This window comes from Anabrus simplex, chromosome 11 (assembly GCF_040414725.1).
Source record: "Anabrus simplex isolate iqAnaSimp1 chromosome 11, ASM4041472v1, whole genome shotgun sequence".
Lineage (NCBI taxonomy): Eukaryota > Metazoa > Arthropoda > Insecta > Orthoptera > Tettigoniidae > Anabrus > Anabrus simplex.
Genome location: NC_090275.1, coordinates 66,105,431 through 66,126,232, shown reverse-complemented (window position 1 = coordinate 66,126,232; position 20,802 = coordinate 66,105,431). Strand labels below are relative to the sequence as shown.

Genomic DNA, 20,802 nt, shown 5'->3' with positions numbered 1-20,802 from the left:
AGGCACAAATTTTCCACAAAAAGATGGGTCTAAGTGCAGCATAAAACTTTGTAACAGAGTTTAGGTGCATAGTGGAGAGACACAATTTTGTTCCATGTCAAAGTGTATAATGCTGATAAAACTGGACTTTAATGGAAGTGCTTACCAAGTAAAACACTGGCAGCTGCTGAAGAGAAGTCATCTCATCACAATCTATAAAGAACGTGTCAATCTTCTGCTGTGTGAATGCTAGTGGCAACCATAAATTAAAATTCACTGTTGTTGGTAAAGCAAAAATTCTGCGTTCTTTCCACAAATCCACATAGATGGCATGCAATGTTTTCAGAACTTTGTTCCACTGTAGGCCGAAGTGCATACTGCAGGTTAAGATTTCTTGGCATCTAAGGGTTTGCCATCAAAGGCACTTTTTTCTTACCCTCGATAGTGCACCCTCCCACTCTGTTGACACAGAGCTGAAATCAGAGGATGGAAACATCTCTTTTGCCACATAATGTAACAATTCAGCCGATGGACCAAGCAGTCATCACAATTCTTAAGTCATTATAAACAGGAACTTCTAGGTCTCTCACTTTCCGAACAAAAGTAAAAGGTTGAGTTCTGGAGAAAACCTAACCCTTAAAGAGTCACTTTATTTTACCCATAAATAATGGAACCTAGTAACCACTCAGAATATAACTTGATCGTGGAGAAAAGTATATGTTGCTCTCTAAGAGCTCGCTGATGATTTTTATCGGTTCTCTGACAAAGATGAACATGGACTGATTGGCAAAGATATCCTGGAAACTAATTAAAATAATGTTTATTTTGGAGAAGTGTAAGAAAGTGACATTAAGTAGTAGTAGCTTCATTCTAATGATGTACTGCCTGGGCATCATATTTTAAATGATGACAAAATAGTAACCTAAAGCTTGTCTGGGAACTCTGCTGTCAGCTGCGAAGTGACTAGTGAAAATTAGGGGGATATGGAAAAAGACTGCAATCACATGACCACTTCCAACTGCAATGGACTTCTTGGGGCAAGAGGACAATACAAATTTTTCTTACATTCCTGTAATTAGAAAGTTTAGAATGGACATAGAAGAAAAGTTGTAAGAGTAAAAAAAGTAACAGCTTTTTTAAAAGCAGCTTCAATTATGCGAGGTAATTTTAATTTACAGTAGAACTACGATGCACCATTCCCAGAACTGTTTTTTTCTCATATTCATCGTTCAATTTATTTGGTCCCAAAAATGTTCCGTATAAACCGAAGTTAAATTTCCCTGCATCTATCGTTCCTCAAAGTATCGTATTATCGCACTGATTGACAAAAAATATTTGTCCTCCCCGCAACGATCGTTCGTTTGTAACAAAAATTGCAGAAGTTTGTTATAATTTAAAGCAACAGCTCAATATTCTAACATACTATAGAATAGCAGTAACCTGTTACGCAAGAATGTACGAGCGATTCCGAGTTGCTAGTCTTGAGCAAGGATCTTGTAGGCTAGAGTGTAGTGCGCAAGTTATTCACGTGCAACCACACCTACGAGCCTCCTAGCAGCAACTCTTCTGAACCCACTAACCAGCCCCCTAGAAGTATTCTTACTTATTTAAAGAATTAAAATTGAAGCTCTGTAAAACTCAGATTTGCTACCATTTTCTGTGTTGCTATTGGGTGGCTAGGGGTGTCATACCTTGTGGAGGGACTGTGTGGGAAGACCTGTTGACCGCTTTGTTGCTCCCAGCTCAATTGCCTTGTCACAAGCTGGACCTAACCATACAAAACAATGTCTTTTCACTAGCCTGGTCTTTTAACTAATGCCTAATGCGTAGCCTGCTGTGACATTGTCTGAAACTCAACGTGTTTGATCTCTATCCTAGCTTCTGCGAAGGGTCTACGGAATCTACCAAAATGCAGGTTATTGTTACAATGTCCATATATAGCATTAATTTGCAACAAGAGAACTGACCTTAAAGGTTTTCAATTATGAGATGAAAAGCAAAGTGAAAAGAAATGGCATAAAAGAATGCTTTTTATTTTCATCGTGCACATCACGCATACCTGCCAACTTTCGAAAATGGCTATCAGTAAAACTCACACACGACAAAAATCTTAAAGATTTTGACATACATGTAATACTCTGGCTTCACGAAAATAATAATACTTCTGGGCTACAAAATACAATAATTCATACTTTAAACAAAATACTTAAATGAAATTATATCTACTTACATCATAGGCCAATGATTTGCAGATGAACATAACAATCAAAAAGAAATCCATGTTCAACAGCAGCAGGCGTGTGAATATTGGTTTGGAGCATACATAACAGGACTTCCGTGATAAATTACACAGATATGCGATAATTGAAAAAGGCTTTACACAATAAAACTTGTTTAATGTAACACTTCCATGAAATAATATAATACACACTGCAAATCATATGCTAGTTTTACTTTAAAGTCATAGTTGTGGCCTTTTTAGCTTCTGGCAAAAAGTCTTGAGAAAATATTTTGTCATAACAGGGACCAGAACTCCTGGTCTTCAAAACAGAAATAAAACCTTTGTCTGAAAATTTCAGTGAATGGTTGCCCATATTGTACACCGTGCTAGTTCGGACGATGCGCTCGCACATACGCACTGCGAGACATGACACCAGCTGCCCCCTATCGGTCAACTCAACACAGTTAAACGGAGTTGAACGCTGCAACACATCACACGGAGTCTGTGTGAGGACTGGCGTCATTGCACAACGGAATGCAAAATGGAGCAACACGTTATCATGAAGTTTTGCTTCCACCTAGGCAAAACAGCAACGGAAACACACGCAATGTTAGTGCAAGTTTACCACGATCAAGCAGTGAGTAAAAAGTGTGTTTTTTACTGGTTTAAACACTTTCAAGATGGAAAGGAAGGTGTTGAGGACGAGGTGTGTTCAGGTCGACCAACCACAAGCACATCTCCAGACAACATTGAACGAGTGCGACAGGTGCTTGCGAATGATCGGCGACTGTCCTTATGAATGATAGCAGATGAAGTGGGTGAAGGCAAGGAAAGAGTAAGGACAATTGTTCACGAACATTTCAAAAAGCGGAAGATTTGTGCCTGGATTGTACTGCACAAATTGACAGACGAGCAGAAGCAAACTCGGATGGAAACATCACGAGATTTCATTGACGTTTGTGACCAAAATCCAGAGGTGTTGAAAACCATCATTACAGGAGACGAGTCGTGGTGCTACCAGTATGATCCGCAGACCAAGAAACAGTCAATGGCGTGATGTTCAGCGTCTTCTCTGCCTCCCAAGAAAAGTTGGCGCACAAAGTCCAAGATTAAGACAATGCTGATCGTCTTTTTTGACAGTAATGGTGTCATTCATCATAGACCTGTCAACGCGGCATTCTATGAGGGAGATTTGAAATAGCTACTGTAACACATCAGACGGGTTCGGCCTGAACTGTACCAGAGTGAGAGTGGAAGCTCCTCCACAACAATCCCCGTCCGCACACCGTGATCTGCGTGACCCAGTTTCTCGCTGAACACCAGGTGACCGCTCTTCCACACCCTCTGTATTCTCCGGATTTGGCACCGGAAGATTTTTTTTGCTCCCCGTCTTAAATTAGCCCTGAAAGGCCACCGGTTCGACAGTGTAGCGGGTATCCAACAATGCATGACAAGGGTTCTTCAGGAGATTCCATAAGAAGCGTTTGCTGCCAGCTTCCAGCAGCTTTACAGTCGATGTCAAAAGTGTGTTGTAGCTAACAGAGATTACTTTGAAGGCCAGTAAAGGAGTTTTGTGTGTAACGTACGAGGTCTTTATTTCATGAGACAATTCACCAAACTTTTCAGACACAGGTTGTAGAAGCCATTGGATATGGATGATCTGAACTCTGTTCTATTTTTCTTCAGAAGGCTGAAAACAGGTTCGCATTCTGCATTGCTATGCAGTATGGTGAGAATAGAGAGCATTACTTTAGAAATTCGGTTATACTTAAGAAGTCTGTCAGCTCCACGAATTCTTGATATTTGTGCCCAACTGGAATCACTTGCAGCATCCTGATTTGCAGCCAAAGAGTCATCTACCTGAAGATGCTGTGAACTGCCTCAAACTCTCTCACCGCCTCATCTGTAGTTTCATTCTCTTCCTTGCATAACACAATAGGAAACTTTTCCAAGGAAAAACGAATGGGAGAAAACTATGCATCCTCAATTTTGTCTAACCTAGCAACCTGAGCATGCTTTAACACAACATCCTTGAGTGGAAACTTCATGATGTAGTCACAGGCAGTATAAACTAGTTTCTCATTGATGAAAAGAAAAGGGATTTATCTGTATCCTGGAGATCATTCGCTATGTTCGAAGTCTGAATGTCAATAATTAACTCATCATCACTTCTTTGATTTTGAATCAAGTTGTACTCAACTTCAAGCAAGCTTTTGACAATTGTGGGCTTAAACTTGGTGAACAACTGCTTTAGCAAATCCATTAGAAGTTCTAATAAAAAGTGAACTTGTGGGGAAGAAGTCTGAATTTGTCAAATACAGCAATAGTCATATGAGGAAAGTGCAAAATGCCTTGTTCAAGTTTGAGGACAGGAACATAAACAATTTTTCCACACATTTTGTAGCAGAAGTCTTACTTTTTAGGATGGGTTTGTCACATTTGGAAGAAATGCTATTCTTTTACGGGCATGCGTAGTAGCAGAATCAAGAATTCTGTTCTTCTGATACTCTTTGGATCCACTTTTTTTAACTCTAGGCATTCTGAAAGATGTCAAAATTGTGGAAATGTTTTCAATACATAATATTACTTCCTACTTGAAGGAAGAAAGAAGCAGCTCCCACTGGTCCAGTGGTCTATCCAAACATCTGCCTAAAGATAACCACCTAGTACATACATGCTGCAAAATTTTCTTTGCCTCTTTATTGTGCAAGTTCTGAAGGCATTCTTTAACTTTGACACTCTTCTCTAGGAAATTAAATATATCAATATGGATCTCATCCACTTTAAGTGGTTATTTTCCAGAACCTTTTTCAGCTGCTAGATTAATCAGGCAGCAAATGCTACCTATGAGTGCAATACCTGGTTGAACTTCCTTCAGAACTGATGAAACCCCATTTTTGTGTCCTATCATAACAGGAGCATTGTCAGAGCAGAAAGCCACAGTTTTCAATTGGTATGTTATGACAATTCAGCTGTGAAAACATCAGGTTACCTATGTTTCGCCCTGCTGAGTTCCTATCTAACATTGGTATGGACAGCATAGTGCTCACTACTTTTTCCCGCAGAATATCATAGAATGTAACAACAAAGACTTGTAAGAAAAGTCTTGATTTTCTTGTTACCTTTCTTTGATTTAACATAACTTACGTGTTTACCGCACTTCACATGGTTACTTAAATAGTTTCTTCTACCATGTGCAATATTAATATCACACCCACATACCACACAAAAGGCAAATTTTTCTCCCTTTCTTGATTTGAATATGCACGGAAAATAAACAGAATATGATTCTTTAAATGTCTGCAAGTACTGTTTCTTGTTGGATTTATTCATGAAGCCTACAATAGGAATATAGTGTATGAAAATGTCCGAGAAAAAATATCTTGATATCTACTGAAACATTGAAAGAAACCTGGATCACTGAACGTCACATAAAATTATAGCAAACACCTAAGGCAGTCAAACACTTTATTAAAACATGTCAAAGCACACAAAGTCTTAAACCTTTAAATCAACACGACACCAACCTCGTGAACGAAGAATATGCACATGGTAAAAAACACACACACACGTGGAACAAATGTAATTAGTCCAAGGAATACAGGAAACTGCAAAACACGAAGTTATAAGAAAAACTCGGACACTTCATTAAAATATGTCGACCTTAAAAGAACAAAAGATTCAAGGAACATCAACTTCGTGAACAAAGAACACCACTCACGTGGTCAAAGAATATGGGTTAAATCACAACAAGCGAACGGAGTGGAACAAAGAATTTGCAGAGCAGAGCCTGTCGACACCTAAGATTCACATGGAAGAACTGTTATCCCGGCTTTAGATTCAATTCCAATGACGACACAAACATCACAGCGTTAAAAATACCAATCATATCAAAGAATAAGTTATCGACTATCATGGATTTGCCTTTGAGCCACGCAAACAATCGATTGTATGGAAGTGGGCTGATTATCGAATGTTAAAGTTTCAAACTTTTGTCCGCGAAGTCGTAAAATGACTACGCCCATCCGTAAAACAGTCAAATGCAGTAATTTCCGTAAATTTTACGGATAAACCGTAAAAGTTGGCAGGTATTATCATGGTTGCCATTATGTATAGCATGAGCATGTCCAGCTCCACGGCTAAATGGTTAGCTTGCTGACCTTTGGTCCAAGGAGCTCTGATCAGGTTGGGTCGTGTAAGCAGTTGTCAGCATTAGAATTCATCGCAGGCAAGGCCACATTTTCATCGACGTACAGGTCGCCTACTAGGTGTCAACTCGAAAGACCTGCTCATGGCTTCTACGGATGCCACACGCCATTATCATTATTACTACATGCATATGAAGAAAATTCCCTAATACAGTGTCTGTATTTTATTATTTTGCTTTCCCCCTATTTTTTATATTACTCGCATTTTTAGTTTTCCCGGATCCATTGTCATTCCTTTCCCCCTTACGCCCCCTTGAAAAACAATACATGGAGGTTTTACTGTATTCGTATTCTGCTTGTAATTTTTGTGGATATTTAATAATATTGTTGCACTGACTATCTGTAATATTTTGGTTTTATAGAGGGATTCATGTACTATATTTTTCTATTACATGCATTCAGGTATATTGTTTTGTAGTCTATTAAAATTAATAAGGATTATCAGTTTCTTCGATTAGCCGTCCAAACCTTCCTGGGCTTTAGAACATATAATCAAGGTCTTAATGTATATGAAGGAGTTATACCAAATGAATGTTTGGGACATTGCTATAATGGCCCCAGTATATAAAGGAAAGTGAAACAAACCAGATAATTACACACTAGCCGTCTTAAGATGTGCTGGGAAGTAAGCTTCGGAAAGCATTCATTCTGATTATATTAGACATGTTGACATTGATGCTTTCACAGCCCGTACTAGTAGACATTATATGGCTTATGCTGTGTCGGGAAAACAAGGCAAAACTCTATGTTTCGCAGAAAACTTTCCTCTGAGTCTTCAGAAGAAAATCTGACGCAGAGCCAAATTCTCTGCGAAACTTAAAGAGTTTTACCTTGTTTTCATGACACAGCATAAGCCAAAAGTCCATATCATGTCTATATCAGAAATGTTTGCAAAATTACTAACTGATCTAATAGAAGGCTGTTCAGGTTTAGGGAAGTTTATTCCTGTGAAGCTGAACTTGCAGGATTCCAGCAAGATATAGCACATAATTGAAATGGCGTATGGCTTTTAGTGCTGTGAGTGTCTGAGGACATGTTCGGCTCGCCAGGTGGAGGTTTTTCGATTTGACGGCCGTAGGCGACCTGCGCATTGTGATGAGGATGAAATGATGATGAAGACAACACATACACCCAGCACACGTCCCAGCAAAATTAACCAATGATGATTAAAATTCCCAACCCTGCTGGGAATCGAACCTGGCATCCATGTGACCAAAGGCCAGCAAGCTAACCATTTAGCCATGGAGCCGAACAGCACACGATTATTGTAAATTAACAAGGTCAAATGGACTGTATTGCTATTGACCTATCCAAAGCCTTTGACAAGGTAGATCACAGAGGAATTCAGAGATTTTGAGTAATGATTAGAACTTGTTTTCAAGTTTTGTTTTCGAAGACTTTTCTATATGGTCATGCCACTGTCACTCCTTTCATGAAAGTATTTCAAAGGATGGCAATGATATCTAAAAATTTGTATTTCTCGCCCTTCCCGCTCTTTTCCTTTGTAGCGTAAAATTTGGTCATACGTCTTTAGGTATGTTTTCCTGGAGTGTGTCACAGATTTTCTCCCTAAAGAATTTTCCTGGAGAGTGTTAGAGATTTTCTCCATAAACAGTTTTTACATTTGGCTCTGAAAACAGTGAAAGGAAGCATGAGAAAAAAGCAACTAACAGTCTTAAAGTAAGAGAGCTTTACCCACCTGTCATGCTGAAAAACCACAGTATGCCGCTCAGGATCAGCAACAATCTCATAATAAGGAAATCGCTGCTGGAACAGCTGTACTACGGGGTTATCTATTCTTTTGCCAAGCAGATCTAGAAGGTAACTGTAACTGTTCTTGGGAAAACGTACACCTAAGCTTGCTGCATCTTCACCAAAGAGCCTCTCCCCATCACGGAATGCTATTGTGACAGGCGTCTTGCGCTTTGATTCCTTATTTAGTACAATTTCCATAGGAACACCAGGCTGCAACAAAGGAAAGCAACTTAATCATGTTATTAATAGTGAAAGTTATTATGAAGACTCTTACTCAAATGTTGGCACAAATTAAAAAATACCAAGCCCAATGTTAAACATGATATCCTTATACCTCAGTTAACTGAAACCATACAGACATTTACGCCAAATAAACCTTGAAAAATACGCAGTGATCAACTGTACCTAGTCCTGCCGTATATTCTGCCCCCAGTTTTCAGGGGTCATCAGAACATGTTAGATTAGCACGCCTGTAGTTTGGTGCGCAACAGAGCAACATACTTCCAACTCCTGCATGCAGATGGTCAGCCGCCACTTAGTAAACATGGAGTGGGAAGTCAACGAGAACAACACTGCAGTGTTAGCGTTACATAAGTGTAACAAGTTTTTTGACTAGTTATGACCAGTGCAAATAAATGTGTGTATCAAACTATTAAATGCTACACAAAGACTTCATCTGTTGACGACAGAGCTAGAAGCGGTCGGCAAAATGAGATTAAGACACCGCAGCTGTAAAAGCTGTCTCCAAGAGAATCTGGAGAATTCTGCTCTGCAAGCAAAGAATAATTGCATGGTAAGTGAAAATCTCTTTGCAAACTATGTCAAGCATCATTAAAGACGACCTTGGGCTTGGAGTGACTTGGAGTGACTGACAGTGGCTTTAAATCTTACCCCTTGTCTGTTGGGACAGGCCCGACATTATGATATTCCCTTTCCGGTCGCGTGCCTGGCAAAGTCCGACATGGCATTGTATCGCCCACAGCTCATCTGCCGTCTCTTAGCCAACAAAATAGACGATACTGTACTGTCATCTTTTGGTTCAGCACGGAACTTCGTAAAATCCAGATACTATTTAACAGTCAGCCAAAAGTCTGATGTTTCAATGGCAGTGTAACATCAGTTGTGTCAAGTCTACTCAGGCACGGAAAGGCTCGAGCGATGGTAAACAAACATGGTCGCCATGTGCTCTCGTCGTAATATACAGTGTACTGCTCAGTGTTGTATGTACTTGTACAAAACCCCAGTATTTTCACACCTCTACTCCTTCCTTGTACCTACAAGTTTACTGGCAATGGTCGGCTTGTGTACCATAACCCAACATGTAGCTGATGCTGATGGCTGGGGCAGTTATAAATCAACAGATCCAAATTTCGAGAAATCACTGTTTACAGCAGTTTCAAGCTACAAACCATTGCAAGGTAAGAAACCTGGGACTGAATTAGAGTGTTTCAATTCTTTTTACTGATAATTTCTTCAGTGAAATTAATAACTAAACCAATCTGTATGCAATAATGATAGTAATAATGTGTCATACATTGTACATATTGCTTTTATTTGCTCCAGTACAGCTTGCTATAAACATTTATATGCCTAAATACATCATTTAAGAGCAAGGGCTATCACCAAAATCGTGAAAGATGAATACAGGTCATATAAGATAGAAATTCACATTTTTAAAAAAAGTAGTAGAGGCAACACAAAGAACTTTGATTCAAGGGGTAAGGGTTAAAGTAAATACAAACTACAGGAGCCAAGAAACTACTAGAGACGCATGGGAATGCCAGTCAGTGTGAAATTCTCTCCACAAATGAGAACATTTTTACCGTGTAAGAAAAACTGAACTGCCAGAATGATCATAGGTGCATGTTCATAGCTGTCAGAAAACTTGCTGCCAAATTCCCCAAAGTGGAAAGAGAACAACATCCAATATCTGCAACGGTTTGGTGGCGAGTCATTTAAGGACATCATATCACTGCATTTCTATGAAAGGGGAGGTGAAAATGCATGCTACCAACTACCAAACCAACATTCTAGAAAAGATAGTGAAACTTTTGAACACCACCTTGTTTGTGGGTAAACACTGGATATTCCAGCAGGACTCTGCACTGCACTGCACTGCACTGCACTGCAGCACCTCACTCATGTTAGCTGAAAAGCAATGTGCCCAAGTTTATCACTGCTACAATTCTACCAGGCTTTCCTACAGCTCCTGTATATGGCAGTTCCTGTTGCTCATATGCAATTATATTTCTATTTCTTTTCCGTCTTTATCCTCTATACCTGGAAAAGCGCCAGCCGAGCTTCTGTGTGCAGCTGTGTCATTTACAGCAGTGCGATCAGATGTGTTTCTGTGCTCTATCATACAGCTCACTAAAGTAAATTTTATTCATCATATACATCATGCTTTTCTTTTATTCTTAATCCTTTCCATCTTTTCAGACTCATTTTGGTGACGTTATAATAGACCTATGGTTTCTTTTTTGTTTACTTAAAACACAGCTCCAGTATACTGTAGTTCCTGTTTCTTATAGCTGACTATTTTCCTTTTCTTTTCCATAATAGGATTTGTTGGGCATGCAGCTCATTGATATTGGTACCTCGCCGTGTTGTACCCACTAAGGGAGATGGGTCCTGTTTTTCTATTCCCTATCTTAACCCTTACCCCTCGAATTAAAGTTCTCTGTGTTGTCTCTACTACTCGTATTTTAAATGTAAATTTTTATCTTATACGACCTGTACTCATCTCTCACGATTTTGGAGATAGCACTTGGTTTTAAATGATTTAGTTAGGCTATACACGTTTACGGGAAGCTATACTGGAGCAAATAAAAGCAATATGTGGAATTTAAGACAAATTGTTTTGCATTTTTGTTATTATTATTATTATTATTATTATTATCATCATCATCATCATTATCGCATACCGATTGGTTTCGTTATTAATTTCAGTGTACGAATTATCACTAAAAAGCAATCGAAAAACTCTATTCAGCCTCTGGTTTCATACCTCACAGTAGTTTGTAGCCTGAAACCACTGTAAATGGCAATTTCTTGAAATCTGGATCTGTTGATTTATAATTGTGCCAGCCGTCAACATCAGGTACATGTTGGGTTACGGTAGACAAACCGACCATCATCAGTTCACTTTTAGGCATCGTGAAATGCTATTAGATATATTAATTAGGAGCAGAGGTGCGAAAATTCTGTGGTTTTGTGTGTTGCCTGACATATAAAACATATACATGACTAGAAGAGCACATGGCGACCACGTTTGTTTACTATCGCTCGAGCGTTCATGTGCGTGAGTAGACAGCTGACGGCTACACTGCCATCTAAATAATAGATTTTGGACTTGCTGTCAAATGGTATCTGGATTCTAAAAAGTTCCACGCGGAACCAAAAGATGGCAGTACAGTATTTCATCGTGTATTTTGTCGGCTAAGAGACGGCAGACGAGCGGTGGGCAATAAAATGTCATGTCGGGTCTCCCCCGACATGCGACCAGAACGGGAATATCATAATGTCGGGCCTCACCCAACAGACGAGTGGTAAGGGTTAATGTATGGCACCGACTCACTGGCTTAAGGAGAGAGCTATTCGCATGCCTAGGAACAACACCATAGCAAACAACGATTCCTTACTGGACAAACTTCCTACCAATATGGTACCAGAGATAGATGACGGGGTCCACTATCCTGTGGAGTTCCTACGCACTTTAAATCTACCGGGTTTCCTCCTCACAATCACAGGCAAAGTTGGAGCACCTATAATGCTGATAAGGAATCTGACATCCAAGCTTTGTAATGGCACCAGGCTGTAAGCGAAGTCTTTACACAATAATGCGAGCGAAACAACTATCTTTACGGGATGTGGTGCAGGAGAAACAGTTTTCACCTGCAGTAATCCTTTGACTCCCTCCGACTACCACTTTCTATTCTAACGACTGCAATTTCCCATTAAACTATGCTTTACAATGACAAAGGGTTACGGTACACAAGCTGACCATCACCAGTTCACTTCTAGGTGCCATCAAATACTATTAAGACATTCATTACGGTACAAGGAAGAAGTAGAGGTGCAAAAACAATGGGTTTTTGTACTATTACCTGACATATGACATTGAAGACTATCAGAGCACATGGCAATCATGTTTACTTTAGTGACTGAGGGGCAGTGATGTCATAGGATATTAGAGAGAGACAGGGAATTAATACTATTAATAATCTTGACCATAATGGCCATTATTGGGTCCGTATTGACCTAATCACAGTAAATATAGAGATGGATAATCTGCCTAGTCAATACAATGTGTTAAAAAAAAATTATATTTACCTTTCACATTTACATTATATCTAGTTCATTGTTTACATGAATTTTAACTTGTCATAGTTTTAAGATTTCTTAAAGGGGGCCCTCATTTTCACTAGGTCTTATTGTATACATGAATTTTAACTTAACTAGCTGAAGAAGAGAATGTGCATATTCTCAAAACATGTACTAGATATAATGTAAACGTGAAAGGTAAATATAATTTTTTTTTAACACATTGTATTAACTAGGCGGATATCTCCATCTCTATATTTACAGGGAATTAATATCCAAAAAATATTGTAAGTCCAAATTTTTGCTACTGCGCATGTGAGACTAATTTCTTCTTCTTCTTCTTCTTGCGTTCCGGCCTTCTAAGGACCACGTTACAATTTCAATTGTTCCTCCTTAGTTGTTCTTTCCTTTTCTTCCAGTATTCTTTCATTGTTTCACTGTGTTTCTTTTTCCTGTCTTCAGTCCACTTTGTGCCTGTTTTCTTTTCCTTCCTCCCTTGGAATCCTTCCATTTGTAAGACTTTCTTCCTAAAAATCTTTCTTTCCAATAATTCTTCTTCTCGTATGTTGTTCCTTTCCAGGTCTTTCTTGACTTCTTGAATCCAGGTGGTAGTTGATTTCTTTTCCCAAAGGTACTTGAAGATTTGTTTAGTTAGTCTATTGTCATCCATTCTGTAAATGGTGAGACTAATTTAATTATTTAACATTTCACTATGGACAGGAAAAATGACTGACATTAAGTATGATGTCACACCACCCCCTGTTCCTGTCTAGGCAGCATGTGGTTCACCTGCGAGTATGTGACATAAGCCAGGACTGCCAATCCTTCCTCACGGAAGGAAGGGGGCGAAACACCCGCGGTCCTTACGAGCTTGGGGTCATCTAAATATGCATGGCTCGTAATGGATTATTTGAAAAAAAAAAATGCATAACCAAGGCGAATAAACACTGAAATTTTAAAGCAGAATTGTCAATAAACAGGTAAGTATTGGCGTTAGGGTTTGAAGGGAACCCTCAAGTGGTTATGTTCGTTAGGTTGATACTTTTCATGCGCACTTGTAGATCGAAGATGGAGTGCCGGTTACCTACAGCCATTACCACATGGTCGTGATAGTGGCGCCATTACTGTCAATTCAAGTTTTGATATTTATTTAATTAATGGGTCGTATATGCACATTGTGCGGTATTGTGCAGCTAACTAATTCTTACATTCTAGTGGAATTATGTGCGCTGTTTTAGGTGTTTTATTGTGTATCAAAGTGCGATGAAACTAACCTTGAATGCTTTCAAATTAGTGCCGGCTGGCTTCGTCAATGATGCCGGCAGTACATGCAATGGATACCAAAATACTGAGTACCATATGAACACCCTACTTCCTATTCTTGCTACTGTGTGTACTACTTGCAATGTAATGTAGCCTTCCTTTTACTTTTTTGTGCGAGTAATAACACTTTTTGGATGGGTGGGTAGGTCACTGGTAAGCATAAGGAAGGATCTCTCCTCATTGCAGCTTCACATATCTTTTCATATCGTTTGTACATACTTTTCTGATTCCTAAACATGCACCCGCGTTCGTAACTTGAGAACCGTAAATTGCTCCATAATGATCGGGTGCTCAAGTGATATCTAAGATCTCTGATGTTTTCTTCCTTTGCTTTTAATTTTCAGTATTTTAATGGTTCAGTTTGATTTCTATTATCAGTATGCACTATGTGATGTGATCACTTACTGCTGTAACCCATGGTATGCTTTGCTTACTTTGTATTTTTATGTATCAGATGTTGGCTCGTGACGTCAGTTTCATCATGGCTGACCTTCAACATGTTGAAGGGGTGAACTATGTTGTTGAACATGGCTACCACGGCAAAAGAGTTGTAGCGCTTGGCAAATATTTGCATTTAATAATTACTTACAAATGGCAAAACATCACAATTTTTGCATCTAAGTTCCTTCTTTGGACATGGTAGAATTCACCCTTCAGGTTAAAAAATTTGAGGCTCGAATTGGAGATAGTCTGCTTGTCTACCGGACCCAAACAAAGCTCAGGGGCAGTTTTTTAAAAGTTGCTGGCGTGTATTTCAGGAATGATCTTTTTTCCCAGGGCCAGTTATACGTAGCCTGTTCTCGTGTAAGCTCTCCTGAGTCTTGTGATTCTAAGAAAAATGTAGTTTACAAGGATGTTTTTATAAAACAACCAGATTTCAACAACAACCTTGGACAACAAAATTTGAACAGTAGTAGAATTCAATTGTGACTGGTTATAGGCAAGTGGGACTGCAATTATAATGAGAACTCCCCAATTCGAGTGTTACGTCGCAGTACGCAATGGGGCCTGCTATTATAATGAAAACTCCCAACCCAGATTTTACATGAGAAATGACATATGACAACCTCCCAGTGATGTTTCTCAGGTAATGTTAAGAGCAACGCAATCTAATAAAATCTTACAACCTGTACAGTATTTTACATAGAATTCTGCGTACAATGAAGAATTCTGCAGAAGGACGGGAACATGAGCTAGTTTAAACATATTTAGTGCCTATTCAAGCTGCCTAAGAGTATTTTTAATGCCTAAATATCCTCAGATTAATCACCATCTACCACAATTTAAATAATAAAAAGTACTGGACAAGTTAATGAGCAACAAATACATACCGATACAATGCCGATCTTCATCCACTCGCTGCCAAGGTCTACACTCATAACAGCTACAGCGTCAGCTGGGTGAGGTATAAGCACTGCAGCCAGCCCCACAAAAACTAACATCCATGTAGAGAGAGACATATCTACAAAAAACAATTTAAAAATATAAGATAAAATTCTTAGAGAACAAAATAAGGGAAGGAGGACATAACTGGGTAAGATAAAGATTGAAAGTAGTTCCAGGATTGCCCGGTCCCGCGATGTAGGGGGGCAACATGTTCGCCAGTCACCCGGCAGCCCCAGGTTCCGTTCCCAGCCGGGTCAGGGGTTTTTAATTGTAAATGATTAATATCCCTGGCCTGGGGACTGGGTATTTGTGTCATCCTTAACGTTCCTGTCCTCACATTCAACACTTTACATTTTCGCCATTACAATTACATGCAGGTTCATATCATACGGTGCAAGTAGTGGCAAAAGATCTAAAGAGGACAACGCCATGAACAAATATCATTGACCAAAAAAAAAAAATTCCAGAATTCTTAAAATGAAGTTCAAATTAACCTACAGTCATCTACCTAACTTAATAGGTAATATAAAGAAAGAAACAACTTTCGTAGGGCAACCTCTAAACATTACCCAAGTTAAAAAAATCCTCTGTAAACAAACCCCATGGCACTACAGCCCTTGAAGGGCCTTGGCCTGCCAAGCGACCGCTGCTCAGCCCGACGGCCTGCAGATTACGAGGTGTCGTGTGGTCAGCACGGCGAATCCTCTCGGCCATTACTCTTGGCTTTCTAGACCGGGGCCGCCATCTCACCGTGAGATAGCTCCTCAATTCTAATCATGTAGGCTGAATGGACCTCGAACCAGCCCTCAGGGCCAGGTAAAAATCCTGGACCTGACCAGGAATCGAATCCGGGGCCTCCAGGTAAGAGGCAGGCATGCTACCCCTACACCACGGCCTCTTTAAACATAGTGAAGCATTAATGATGTCAGATTAAAGGAAGTTCATAATTCTTTTAATAGTTACCTCAATCCTGAAGATTGTGATCCCTGAGGACATTTCTCTGTAAATTAATATCCTTCATGGTCTTCTGCCAAATGGGTTGCTTGCGTAAGGAATGTCCTGGTTACTTGTTTTAACCCTTTCAGACCGGAAAGAAAACTGGAGGTGTGAATTTTTGTTTGTACGTCAAGAACCGACTAAAATGCTCCTCAATACACATATTAATAGTTTATTTTACAAAATAAAAACTAACATCCGAAAAACAGGACCCACACAATTGTGTGTATCAAAATTCAAAACCTCGTATCACGTACGATGGTGTAGCTTCAAAATTTACGTTCACTAACCAATGTACACACTTCATTGAATATATTCCAGTATTCAGTAAAGCTTCTAGATTAATATAAACGCAGTAAATAAATACTTACTTTCGGCACTACTGCTTCCTGCCATCTCGCCGATCAACTGTGCTTTTAAAACTCTTCTTCCTTCGCCCTGGCGGTCAAGCGCATACTAAAATCAATTGAAATACACGCCACGTGTCCTGCACAATCACTGCAGTCCGGTGTAGCGCCGAAAAAACATCAAATACGGTCAGGGATAACGAAAATAAGAACCCGCACAATTGTGCGTACTCGGTCTGAAAGGATTATGCAGTCTAATGTGTAGGAGCTTGTCCATGTTCTCTATACCCAAGAACATTTCCTAAGATTATTATTTTTTTAGACTACCTTCTCCATATTGCATGATGTGACCAAAGAACTGTAGATTTCTTTGTTGGCTAACAGTCGATAGCCTTATACAGATGCTTGGCTTCACTGCGGATGAACTCAATGGTACGAAATGCTGTCCAAGGGATGCAAAACATTTTCCTCCAGCACCAAATCTTATACGAGTTGCCTTTTCTCAAATATGCAGCTCATAAGGTCCACACTTCAGCACCTTCTTTATTTCCTTTATGTTGTTTCTATGAAATCAATTGTTTTTTGGATGTAGTCGTCTTTATTTATATCTGCGACGTTACCCTAACCTGCTTTAGCTACAATAAGTTATTTTTTATTTTAGTTTTAGATTAGTTATTAGTTTTTGGTGTGTACTACTTTCTTTGTTTCCTTTGATTGGTTTGTTTTTTGATGTATTCAATTTCATTTGCTACTAAGTGTCTTATGGTTTTTTTTTTAATTGTCAGGGACTTTTTGAATAGCTGATTCAGTCTCTGTGATTAGTTGTTTTAATGTGGCATTATTAAGATTTTGTTTAAGATTGTGTTTATGACCTAGTTTTAATAGGTTGGTTTCATTTTGGGTTTTAAGAAAAGAGATTTCCATTTCTGGAGGTGCATATGGCCCTGAGGTTCACTCAGCCTACACAAAAAATGAGTACCAGGTTAATTCTTGGGGGCAAAGGCGGCCGGGCGTAGAGCTAACCACTCTACCCCATCACGTGCTGAGGTTAAAATGGTTGAAGCCTTTACTTTCCACTCCTCCAAGGGCCTTCATGGCCTGTAAGGAGGTGACTTTGCTTTTTTCATTTTGGGTTAAAGGTGTGTCCGAAATGTTGACAACAGGTTCACAAAATTTGTGCTCAACCAAATCATTAAAACCATCACATATGTATTTGTTCTTAAGTTTACTTAATTTGTTTTGAATTGTTGTTTTTCGTTTTTTCTCAAGTCTAATTCTTATGTATTTGTGAATGTGTGTTGCCAGACATGTCCATTCCAGTTTATTGTATGTGTTCATAAGTTGAAGTTGAAGGTGAAACGCTTCTTTATTTAACTGGTCCTTCTTTGCATGTAGGCTCTTGATTTCACTTTTTAACCACATTGTCTGTGCTATTTTGATGGCTCGTTGACAAGATATTGATGTGTTGCTGCTTTTCAGATTAACAAAATTAGGTGTTAAGTTATGCTTTAAGCATTAATGTCTTCATTGAAGGTTAATATTTACAATTTTGTGTTCCTAAATTTAAAGGCTTTGGATGTTTCTCGACCAATGAATGATGAATTATAATCATTATAAAATATCAAAGCCATTTCTTATTAACAGTGCTGATGTAGGCTGATGTAGTTATTTTATTAATATTACCTCATTACTCCCAAAACATTTCTGGGTTGTTTGAATTTGCTTGACAGCAACATTAAATTCACTATGGAGAAAGAAATCTATAAAAAGTTAAATTTCTTGGACCTCACATTAACAAAAACCAACAATAGGATAGATTTCAATATTTTCAGGAAACCTACACAGGCCATCACCACCATCAATAAAAACTCCACCCACCCAGGAACTCACAAACAAGCAGCTTACAACAGCTATTAAAAATTCCCCTGAGTAATGAAAACAAACTGAAAGAAATCAGAATAATGAAAAATTGCTAAAGCAAATGGCTACAACCCAGAAATGATAGACAATATTATACGTAAGAAAGAAAACGGACAAAAAAAGAAAAACCATGAGAAAAGAAAGAAAATCTATGAACGTAATCAAATTGTAACATTCACGTATTTCGGAAGTCAAGTTTTTAAAATCGCAATATATTTAAGAAATTACAACTTAAAACAGCTTTTAGAACCAGAAATAAAATATCAGAACATATATATAATGCACAGTGTCAATAAAAGAGATACATATACCAATTCGGGAGTATACAGGCTCACTTGTGACGACTAAAATGTTTTAATATATAAGTAATAATAATAACGTAAATGTTTCAACCTTTTCAATACAATATATTCACAAAATTACAAAATTATACGGTACTAGTTTCGACCCATCTAGGGGTCATCATCAGCCGTATTGGAGCAAAGATCATTTGTGGCGAAATCCTAAGACAATATTATTTTAAAGAATAACAAGTGAAATGAGATGTTATGGTAATAGTTAATAATACAAGGAATATACATACTAAGAGGTTTTTAACAAAGAATAAAGTATAAATGGGGTGTTGTAAAAATTATAATCATGGAAATCAGTAAATTCTTGTATTGAAATGAAATATGGCTTAGGAAGAGGGCTTAAGGTGGGGCTGAAGGGTGCAGGAGAAAGTGTGATTGTCTTGGAAAAGTACCTTTGATTAAATTTAGGATTGAGTTTAGGTTGGCTGCATTATTGTTTCTGAGGAAAGTGATAAATAGATCGAAGAGTATGTTGGGTTTCTCTGAGATTTCATTGAGATTGTGACTGGCATTAAAGTATTGGTCTAGGTGTATGTAGTAATTTTCCATTATGTTCAGTAAAGGGCCCTTGTTTGCTAATACGAGGATGTCCATGTCTTGTTCAATATTGGTGAAATTATGGTTATAATCTTGCATGTGTTGGCCGATGGCTGAAAACTTGTTGTATTTTATTGCGTTAGTGTGCTCGTGGTATCTGATAATGAAGTTTCTCCCGGTTTGCCCGATGTAGGTTTTTTTACAGGTGGTACATTTGATCCTATAAACTCCTGATTTTAAAAAACTGCTGGTCTTGTTGATGTGTGAAGTATTGTATAAAACATTCATGTTCTTATTGTTGGTTTTGAAGGCTATTTTAACGCCTTGTTTCTTAAAGATGTTAGTTAACTTGTAGATATCATTGTTGAACGTGAAGGTGGAAAATGTTAGAGGTTTGGTTATTTCTTTTTTGAGGGTAGTTTTTGGGTGATGTTTGTGTTTATTGATTATCCTTTCTATAAAATGATTGCTGAATCCGTTGAATATTGCGATTCCGCGGATTGTGTTGAGTTCGTTTTTTAGATCTTTATTGGACATAGGTATGCTGAAGGCTCGGTGAACTAGGCTGTTGTATGTGGCTCGTTTGTGGGACTGGGGGTGCACTGAATCTTGGCGAATGGTGGAGGCTGTTTGAGTGGGTTTTCTGAAAATTTTATAACTGAAAGAATCTGAGTTTCTAGTGATGGTTAAATCTAGAAAGTTGATTTTTTGATTTGATTCGGATTCTAGTGTGAATTTGATATGAGGATCAATATTGTTGAGTCTTAAGAGGGTGGTGGGTGCGTTAATTGATTTCTCATTCATGATTACAAAGACATCGTCGTCATATCTGGCCCAAAAGAGAATGTTTTCGAATTCGTTGTCAATTTTGGTGTATTCGAGGAAGTCCAGGTATATTTCTGCTAAGATACCTGAGGCCGGTGACCCCATTGCCAAACCATTTTGTTGATATATGACATTGTCAAAAGTGAAGAAGTTATTGTCGATGATAAGTTTTAATATTGTGATAAAGTCTTGTATCTCTAGTTTGCTTAAGTGGCTGTTTTTGTTTAAATTGTTTATAATTATCGGAATTAATTTTGATACTTGTATGCTTGGGTACATGTTTACAATATCGAAAGAGTGGATGGAGTGATCCGGTTGCAAATTGAACTTGTTTAGTTTTTCTACTAGCTCAGATGTGTTTTTAATAGACTTTTTGGATAAGAATTGATAATTTTTTCTTAAGAAACATTGGATGAATTGTGATATTCTGTATAAGGGGCTCGGTCTATAGTTGATAATTGGCCGGATGGGAATTCCGGTTTTGTGAATTTTGGGAAGAGCTTTAGCAGTGGGGAGTCCTGGGTTCATATGTATGAGTTTGGATTTTTCCTGTTCGGTAAATAAAAATCAAGTGTTTTTAAGAGTTTGTTCAAGTAGTTTTTGAATTTTTTGGGTGGGGTCTTTTTTGA

The 20,802-nt window shown here is 38.4% G+C and overlaps 1 protein-coding gene across 2 annotated transcripts in view; it reads right to left on the bottom strand.

Annotated features, from left to right (window-relative positions):
* The window catches only part of Grp170 (Grp170 co-chaperone), a 189,840-nt gene that overhangs the window by 154,381 nt on the left and 14,657 nt on the right, over nucleotides 1–20,802 (bottom strand). For both annotated transcript variants that reach the window (XM_067155379.2, XM_067155378.2), the window contains exons 2-3: nucleotides 15,141–15,271; nucleotides 8,108–8,373 (exon numbers count right to left, since the gene is read on the bottom strand). In XM_067155379.2, coding sequence (XP_067011480.2) covers nucleotides 8,108–8,373; nucleotides 15,141–15,269 — 395 coding nt within the window. In that variant the 5' untranslated portion in view covers nucleotides 15,270–15,271. The remainder of the gene's footprint in view (nucleotides 1–8,107; nucleotides 8,374–15,140; nucleotides 15,272–20,802) is intronic.